This window comes from Prunus mume, linkage group LG3, assembly GCF_029339155.1.
Source record: "Prunus mume cultivar Tortuosa linkage group LG3, ASM2933915v1, whole genome shotgun sequence".
NCBI lineage: Eukaryota > Viridiplantae > Streptophyta > Magnoliopsida > Rosales > Rosaceae > Prunus > Prunus mume.
In genome coordinates this window covers 21959091-21968884 of record NC_142700.1, presented here as the reverse complement: position 1 = coordinate 21968884, position 9794 = coordinate 21959091, and the positions used below count along the sequence as shown (strand labels likewise).

The window sequence follows — 9794 nt, the reverse complement described above, 5'->3', positions numbered from 1 at the left end:
TGCTTCTGATGTTTCTCTGACCTCTAGTACCCAGTTTATATGAGCACATATCGTATTATACCCATATGTATGTATTTTTTTCAAAAATACTTGCATTTTTTGTACACGTTTGAAAGAATCAGTAAAATACACGTTTTTAAAAATCAAACGTACTATACACATGTATTCTTCATGTTTAATGCACGTGTTTTGTTTCAAATTTAGTCATACATACAAAATTGACATATTACACACGTATTTTTCATATATTATCGAAGAAAAATAAAATATATTATAAATTGTAAATAAATTATATTAAAATATTATGAGTGCAGCTATTTCCACTCATATTAGGATTACAAAGGGTAAATTTGTCTTTAAAATTTTCAAAATAAGGTAGATTGGGAAATAGGAGGGGTTGGAAATAGGACAGCGACTAAACTTTTCATGTTCTTTTCACAAATGTTCCCGAATAAAACACGTTTGTATTTTATTTGTACTTTTCCCGTTCTATATACAAGGGGGAGGGGGCTTATCACAGACTCATTACTATGGGAGTTCAAACTTGAGACCACTAGTGTTGTCCAAATTTTAGGTCAATTAGATACAATCTATTTGTACCTAGCACAGAAACTTTAAGTAATCATTCTCAAGTAGCAGCAGAGCAAGATTCGTGGCCAAGTAGAGCAGAAAATAGAGCCAACATTATATGTTTGGGATCCTTTTGACAGCGCTTAGCAGAAAAACTTGAAAGTGCTTCTAGATCATAAAAGTGTTTTTCTATGCTTCTCCACAAATGTCTTCCAAGTGCTTCTCTTTGGATCTTCAACAAATTTTTTTGATGTTCTAATATAAGTGTTTCTTTAAAAAAACGCTTATAAATGGAATTATATGAAGCACTTGGATTTCCAATATAACGTTATTTGATGTTCTATCTACTAATAAAGGGTTTCTGAAAAAGCACTTATAAATAGTTGTTCTTCCTACAGAAGCTTGGTGCATACAACCATTACGATGAACCAAAGGTCAAAATAATCGAAAAAATCACATTTCTAAAACTGTGTAACCATTACGATTAACATGGATCTAAAAATCTCAAATACCATATGAAACCAACAAGTAGCATGCATCTAAACTAATCGGTGTCACAGAAACTTCTCTCCGTATGCTCTTATTTCGTAAACCCAGATTCTTTCCTTGATTCAGTTATCAGATTGATTGGGTCGAAAGCCTACACATTATGTTTAATGATGTCAGCTGCCTTAAGTTGAGATGGACAAATTCCTTTATCTCCAAGCTCCACTGCAGGTACAAATTCCTATGGCTTTGGTGATGTGAGCTGCCTCAAGTTGTATTTGGCCAACTCCTTGTACTTGTCAACAACACCGATCAAGCAAATAGTCTGTCAATCAAAACAAAATTAGGTTTTGACTTTATCAGAGGCAACGAGAAGGATCCTATATATAATTAACCACCAGCCTAAAGACAAGCAACTTTTTATGATAATGCTTCTTTCATGCATGTCTATATTTCAAGGTCAATGCACAATGGACTGTACCCATTACTTTGCAGGAGGGTATATCTGAACATTAGTACAATAGACTCTAGACGGGAACTAACTATTAACCAAATACACACAAAAGATAGAGATGATAGGATGAACAGTGACACCGAGTATATAAAAGTGAAAAGTAAAACGGAAAACACCGAGTATCGCACTTGGTGTGAAGATCATTAACAAGAGAAAATGAATCTCTTGGTGGCAGAAAGGACTTACAGGAAAGAAAAAATATAAATCTAAAGACTCGTTGAGACCCATTGAGAGACACAATGAATTGGCAAATGGTGACTACGGAAGAGAAATATGCGCATATTTTCAGCTTTTAAAGGAAAAGAAACTTTCTTACCTTCACAATTTCAACAACAATGGTCTTATCAGGATTGTTAAGGTCAACTTTGTGAGGTCCAGGCACGGATTTTGCCACTGCATTTATGATTTTCATCCTGTCAATACCAGTATTTGCACGGGCTTCATACAGGACTGCAAACTGAATGGAAGTGTAGAAAAATCAGAAAGCATCCTAAGATATCTGATAGATTAAAGTTCTGTTTATGTGGGTCAAACAACTCATAACCTTATAACAATAATGTAGTGCTAATAATAAATAACACAAAAAACCAAAAAAAAAAAAAACAAAACAAGAGGAGGAAAACATGTCAAAAATATAGAAAAGCTCATCATATTTTTCCACTTCATTAACAAATCGTTGCTGGCTACATTAAGAAGTAGGTACAGCTTTTTCATCACAGACTAGTAAGTTGTAAGTCTTTGTGTCATATCACTTAAGGTAGTTTTTAAAACTAAATGAAAATTGATTTTTCATGAAAAGAGAGATGTGAATTTGTTTTTTAGTTAATAAGAAGACAAGATGAGGATTGATGACTTATATTACCTTCTGAGGATTCTGAGTTTCCACTGGAAAGTGCTGTGCAAGAAGTGGTTTGATTGCTCTTGAAATATCCTCTTCAGAAGAATAGCACGCTACTTCAATAGGCAATACTCTTAAGATAAACCTATATTATGCAAGTGTAAACACCCAGTTTGAGATGTCCTCCATACGCGTTCTTTGTATAATAACCTAACAAGAAATATACGAACCTGGACATGTGTCTCCTGGTTGCAGCAGCAGATGCCATCATATGCTGCACTATATCCTTTGGGCTAGGATCTCCATCTCTCTTCCGCATTTGAACAAAGACAACACCATTGCAACCAGAATCAAGGCTGATAAAGCGCCTCTGTAAAATAATCCAACATTGGGATGAGGAAAAAATCATGAAAGCAGACACCATTCCCTTTAAACCAGTGGCAAGGGGAGTTGAATCAACCATATAGCATACTCACCAAGATATCAGAAGAAAATGCTAATAAAATTAATGAAAACACAATGCAACCACATCTGTAACCAACTCAAAACCACCTAAGAGTTAAAATACGCTGATCACATTGATAAATGACATAGAGCCTAGCATTGATAAAACTATTCACCAAGTTGATTCAATAAAACTTGTTACTCTGACCATTAGACTGCTTAGGTGATATTCTGATGCCAGCTTTACCCTTCATTGTCATAAATACTTTGTCTTATGGACTTAACAATTAGAACAGGTCACTCTCACACAAGAAACAATCCTCAACCAAAGGTCCAACGCATAAAAAATTAAGCTAAAGCCAATTTTGTGAAAAAGATGGAAAGAAACATGACAGAACCCCTGGAAAAAAAAAAAAACAAGAAAGCATCACCAACCTGGCAGAAAACAGAACAACAACCAACGCCAAACTAGAATAAAGAAGTCAAGAAAGGGCAACTAAATCCATGTTTAAAAGAAAAAAAGTCATGAAATGTTGAAGACACCAAAGTTGTCCCATAAGCAGTCATCCAACATTGCCTCAACAAAGTTAAGCGGCCCCTTTCCATCCATACCACTCAAAAATTCACAATCATAATGCATCTCCAGAAATGCTTTGCCTTCTTCCACCACCAAGGGCTCGTTTGGTACACCGTATTAGACTCTGGATAAGAGTAAATAGTCTATGTCAGGTGTTTGGTGTCAACTTGTATTATTTAATTACCCGACTATTTTATACGGGTTGGGCTTTTAATACTCTCCTTACCTGACTAACTAATACAACCCACACACCCCGGTTTAGATAATACACACTTAATTATACAGCTAAGCACGCGTTCTACAAAAAAAAATCATACGCTCTTTTATCTTCTTCTCCCTAGGGTTCTTCTCTGCTATCTTCTCCACAGGTTATTTTCTTCACTCTTCTCCAGGTATCCATCTCTCTCACTCTCTCTCTTTTTCATACTCTCTCCAATGTGCTTCTTCTTGCTTCTTCTCTATTCTTTATATATTTCAATTTTTTAATTAAATTTTTGTGGAAATTAGGTTATATATTTTTCGTTTTTGAAATTAGGTTATGCTTACTTACATGAATGAAAGCTAAATCATAAAAGGACCTATTTTACAATGAGAAACATTGGACATGGGTTAATGAATGAATTTTTGTCTCTCACTTGGAAAGTGATCAAATTCCACTAATATTTTTTCCCAAAGACTTTGACCCTTTTATTGATTCTATCTTCAATCTGCCCACCGCCTTGAGGCATATGCCCCTTCCTCCTGTGATTTACCCAACCCCCAAAAAAACTCGAAGTGCATAATAATATATGAACCTTTTATTGCTTCTGTTCTGCTCTTCTTATTGTACATGAAACTTTGATGTTAGTACAGACATATGCATATCAATATTTACAGTACAGTTCTAATAGCTAAACCACATATATTTCTGTATATGCAAGCCGAATGGTATTTTGTAGTCTTCTGTCATGTGTAGAATTCTACTTATTGTTGAATTATTCTAATTTTACATGTAGTCTTGTGTAATGCATGATTATGAACAACTTTCCCTTTTGCTTTTATCATCTTAGTATGTGATCACTTTGAATTATACATTATTTGGTACTGTTTTTATTAACGTATGCGAGTATGTTGGAATTTTTGTGAGATACTACAATTATGATAAGGGGTTATATGAAAAAAAATCTTGGCAAAAACAATTGAAAAACAAATCTTGTCATATAAATCTTACCAAAAAAAATTCGTGTCATTTGAATCTCAATTTCCATTAAAATTATCAAAGAATTTTTATTTTATTTTAAAAATAGTCGGATCTGATGTTATCCAGAACATCACCAAACACAGTATAACTTAGTCAGACTATTTATCCGGAACAGCACCAAACGCCTTATAATATTATGGATAAATAGTCAGTACTCTCCGGAACAGATTAATACTATCCGACGGAAATTAGTCAGTACTGTCCGACGTACCAAACGAGCCCCAAAAGCACAAAAAACTCTCTCTACAAGTGAAGAGATACAGGAGGAGGGTCCCAACTTAAACTAGCCAGGAAAAGATTATGCCACAAATGGGGGAAATGAAGGAAGCAATGGTCATACTAACTGAAGATAATGAACAATAAAAATTCAGTATGCCAAAGTTATTACTGAAAAAATCAGGGTCATGGGATGAAAATTTGGCAGGTTGGATGGTAAGATATTCTAGGGACAGAACAGTACTCCTTAGATATTGAATTCAATAAATAAAGTACACACATGCTCTTATAAAGCCCAAACCTAAACTTAGAGAAATTTCCAGTACCCATTCATAAACCTGGGAAAATGAAGGAAGAGATGGTAATATTAACTAAAGATTGGGACAGAACAGAACTCCTTAGGCATTAATTTCAATTAATTAAGTCTAAATGGTTTTCAAATGCATGCCCTTAAAAGGACCCAAATAATAACAGCAACCCTTTGGCCTAAACCCTATATATGATAAAATAGAATAATAAAATAATAATAACAGCAACCCAAAAAAAAAGAAGGAAAAGTTGAAAAAGCGTAGAAAACTTGTTTAATGTACAGCAACAAATAGGTTCATGTTCATCTATATATGATGGCAACAACAACAGCTATTCAAGCAGCAACTGTTCATATTATGATATACATCAATATATATGCTACTGTTCATCGAAATATGGTGATGTACAGCAACAACAAATATTCAAACACACTATGAAAGATCATACATATATGAAAACGTAGAAAAAGAGGAGATTTTTTACCTCCACTTGACAAGCACACATTCAAGGACTGGAAAGCATAGAGCACATTCAAAGTTTCTAGGGTTGACATAAGATTTGTCAGGGCCTTTTGTATTTATACTTATCACTTTAATTTCTAACGAAATCGGGCAACTTATTAATTCATTCAAAATAAATTTCTTTTTGAATACACCAAAATTTTGTTTGATTTTTAAAAAGCCATAATTGAATACACCTAGATTTCGATGTATTTTTTTAATATCAATTGAAATCTGAATTGAATACACCCAAACTTTTACAAACTCTTTTAAAATCTGAATTGAATACACCCAAACTTTTAAACTCTTTTAAAATCTAGAGAAATTTCCAGTACCCATTCATAAACCTGGGTGGGTCAGCAAGTAGGAAATTCCATCCCTTCTCTAGTATTGCTTTTAAAGAGAAAATTAAAAGTATTTGGTACTGAATCAATAGAGAAAAAGGAAAGTATAAAAATTATTCAAACAAGTACCACTCAAACTGATACTTTACACTTGGGTATTCAAATTTGTAACAAAACCAATCACAAACACAATCCTAACGCAAATAGTGAAACAAATTGAAATATTATAGAGTTCATTAATCCAGGTCAATTTTCATCATGATAACCAATTCATTTGAAAATTAAGCATTTGCAAAGCAGATATTGACATAATCAACTGTGGTTCATTTAACAAATTGTCAAAATTTAATTTTTTAAAATAAATGTATAACTTTAACCCATATTAAAAGTTAGCATTAAGATCTCAAAGCCCTAAAAATAAGGCAAGTTTCCTGACCTTGGTAATGGATAAAATAATGAAGTCAATGTCATGGCCACAGAAAGTAACACTAAAGTGTATCCAGTCCGAAGGTCTGTTCAAATATTTATTTTTGTGATTATGATCACGCATGTTACATGCACGAAACAATAGAAAGCCATCTTTCTTCCCTTGACACAGTTTGGAATATCACGGTACCCACAATGGTTTTCGTTGTCCTTTTTTTCTTTTCAGATCAATGTAAATAACATTCAAAATTATTCTAAGCAAATGTTATCTAATTATAACTTGGAGGACCATCATGCTTTGCATATTCTTAAGACATATTGAGTGCCACAAAAATGCAAAGAAGCAAGTGAAATTGATACCTCTTGTGAAGATAAACTTTGACAGAGAAATGTTTGTGTGCATACAAGACAGTGGAAAACAACAATGGTATTGGCCACACAAAAAACAAATATCTAAACACGACAACAGGGTAGTGCATGACATATGCACTTGCAGAAAGCAAATAGATGTGTTAAATATAAAACAGTAATTGCAAATTAAAGATACACATTGAATTGTTGAAAAAAAAAAAAAAAAAAAACTATCATATGCCAGTGTAATGCAAAACAAAAAGACAAGTAGGTAAACAGAAGAAGTAATAATCATTCCAACCACGAGCTAAATAACCTTAACCAGTAGAGGGGGCACAATGCAATCAAAACTCTAAAAAAGCAGAATGCTTGCTAGCTAAATTTCTAATTTAGACAGAATGAGGTTTGGCATCCACACAATCTTGATTCAAAAGAAAAGGAACATAACACAAACACACAAGAGCATGCACAATCTAATCATATATATTAGAAGATTATAGAAGGTCACCTTGTTCTTATCTCCCAGTTCTTGAAGCTCAGCTTCAATAAGCTTATCAATGGACTTCTCTTCCACTTCATATGGGATCATACATTTTGATGAATTTGTTCCTAGACATTGTTTCTTTGCTGGTGGCTCCTCAGCTTCATTTGCTGAAATTTCCTTACTAACATTGTCCTCTTCAGTATCTTTAATCTTTTCCTCAGTTTTATTTCCATCGCATCCATCATCTTTCTTATGGTGATCTGATTTCTCAGTTGCTGCATTATCTCGACTAGCATCATCTTTCTTCTGGTGATCTGATTTCTCAGTTGTCACATTATCATGACTACCATCATCCTTCTTCTGGTGATCTGATTTCTCAGTTGTTGGATTATCATGACTAGCATCATCTCCACGAGTATCAGATTTATTCTCTTCATCCACCCCATTTTCTTGTTCTTCTTCTGCCTTGTCCTCTCCCGCCTGTTTGTTTTCATGATCATCATCATCATCACTACTAGAAGAATCAGAATATGAGAATTTAATCTTCTTATTTGAAGGTTTGTGTTCCTCAGAAAGCTTTAATCCTGAACCTTTCCCATGGACTAGCTCTTCATAAAACTGCAAGACAAACCAAACAACCCAACATATAAGTTTCTCACGTAAAACAGCCAAGAAATAAATAAACAGTCCAGAACGCCATCTCTTAATTTTAAGAGCATTCAGCGCTTTGAATATTTGTCAACCAATAAACAACAAAAACTGAATTATCCTGTTAAATCCAAACAAAGAAAAAAATAAAATAGGCTTTCTCTGTACCCGTAAAGGTATTCTTTAACAGAAGATTTAGATATGTATATAATTCAGTTTTTGTTATTTATATATATGGAAAAGTTTTCTCAATACATATACAAATTGAACTCCTATTTATTTTTTATCTGAACCAAAAAGAAGAACATCAGTTCTCAGACAAGAAGATTTCTGAAGCTTCACCATGCAAATAAGAGATTTCCTATGGTCTACATAACTAAGTAATTATTCAACGGTACCTCGTGTAATAACAAAAAAAGTAAGAGAGGAACCAGCAGATTCTTTTACAGAACAAAAGTTTAAATATTGACCCTCTTGGTCCTGTCAGTTCCAACATTCCGCTTGAACTTTACTCTATAGGTGCATGTGGAAGGACCCTAGGAACTACGGCAAATCTTATGGCTATGTAAGACCAGAATTCCAGAACGAAAAAGGCAAACGGAAAAAAAATGAAAGTAGCAACTATAAACAAAAACCCAGATAAAAAGTATCAAGAAAGTAGAACATAGGAAAAATACCTATGGGACGTTAGCAACTATAGTATCAATAAGCAACAATACGCAAAACCCAGATAGAATATTGGCAACCAGAAATGAAAAAGATCATATATTTGAAGAAAAAGAAATGAGGAAAAAAAGAGAGAAAAAAAGAGAAGAGAGCAACATACAGAGTCAATAACGTTAATGGCCTCATTAGAGGCTTGGCGTTCCCTGCCACCATCACAAGTAATAAAGAAGCCTTGCACTCCAGGGTGTAATGGGTACGACCCTTTCTTCTTCACCGCTTTCTGAACATCAAAATACAACAAACAGTCTATAAGAAGTAAGAAAAGTGAGTTGGGAGAAATAAGAATTCAACTTTTCAAAGTATCTAAATTTCTCAGAGAGAGAGAGCTAACGTTGTGAGGGAGATAACGTTGCTTCCCCTTCTTGGACTTATTGGCTGCGGAAGTGGACTTGGATTTGCTATCTGTCGCCATTTTTGAGTTTCAGAGCAAAGAGGAGTTACAGCACTTTTCCACCAGCGCGGCGATGTGATACTGGCCTTAAAACCACGCGTGTTTTGTTGTCATTTTTTCTAATCGGTAAAATAAAGGTAATTAAGATCCATGTCACGGCCCGAGGATCTTGCCTGCTGGGCTTTGAGAATCTGTGTTAACGTTAACTTGTTGTCTTTGGGCCAACCTGAGCTCGTTGTCTTTGGGCCTAACCCGAGCTCGTTCTCTCCAAGCTACTTGTCTTGGTGGGTCCAATAAGGCCTTTCTCCAACTCATTTCGCCCTCAACACAAATTTTCCCCCGCCAAAAAGTAACTATTTGGGTTTTGCCCAGACTCACTCAAATCGTTTTTCCCCTAACCCTTCAGACTCAAATTTTACGTCCGCAACTTTTTTAAATTATTTAAGAATGGTTTAAGTCTAATTTTCCTTTTTATGAATAACTTTTCTTCATTTAATCTTTTTAAATAACTTCTTCATTTAATTTTTTTTTGAACAATTTAACGTAAAAAAATTCAAATAGCTTGGATTTAATATGGATCGTTGTTTTGGGGTTGGATATGATTTAAATTAATTTAAAATATTATTTAACTATTGGATTTAAATTTCAGCTATTGGATCTTATTTTTTTCCATTAAAATAGCTTGGATTTAATATGAATCGTTCTTTTGGGTTCTTGTTGGAATAAATTT

General features: G+C 34.0%; 1 protein-coding gene across 1 annotated transcript; it reads right to left on the bottom strand.

Moving 5' to 3' along the window:
* Positions 1-928: 928 nt before the first annotated feature.
* LOC103326896 (THUMP domain-containing protein) lies at positions 929-9156 on the bottom strand. Its single transcript, XM_008229145.3, has 7 exons — positions 9005-9156; positions 8774-8893; positions 7324-7917; positions 2639-2778; positions 2433-2553; positions 1887-2027; positions 929-1381 (listed from the first exon to the last, which is right to left on the bottom strand). The coding sequence occupies exons 1-7, from the start codon at positions 9083-9085 to the stop codon at positions 1298-1300; spliced, it is 1281 nt and encodes a 426-aa protein (XP_008227367.1). The 5' UTR covers positions 9086-9156; the 3' UTR covers positions 929-1297.
* Between the last annotated feature and the right edge of the window lie 638 nt (positions 9157-9794).

Coding starts and splice junctions, on each gene's coding strand:
- LOC103326896 (XM_008229145.3), bottom strand. CDS start 9,085: ATGGCGACAGATAGCAAATCCAAGTCCACTTCCGCAGCCAATAAGTCC. Junction 2,779..7,323: donor AACTGGGAGATAAGAACAAG/GTGACCTTCTAT, acceptor ATTATTTTACAG/AGGCGCTTTATCAGCCTTGA. Junction 2,028..2,432: donor AAACTCAGAATCCTCAGAAG/GTAATATAAGTC, acceptor ACTTCCATTCAG/TTTGCAGTCCTGTATGAAGC.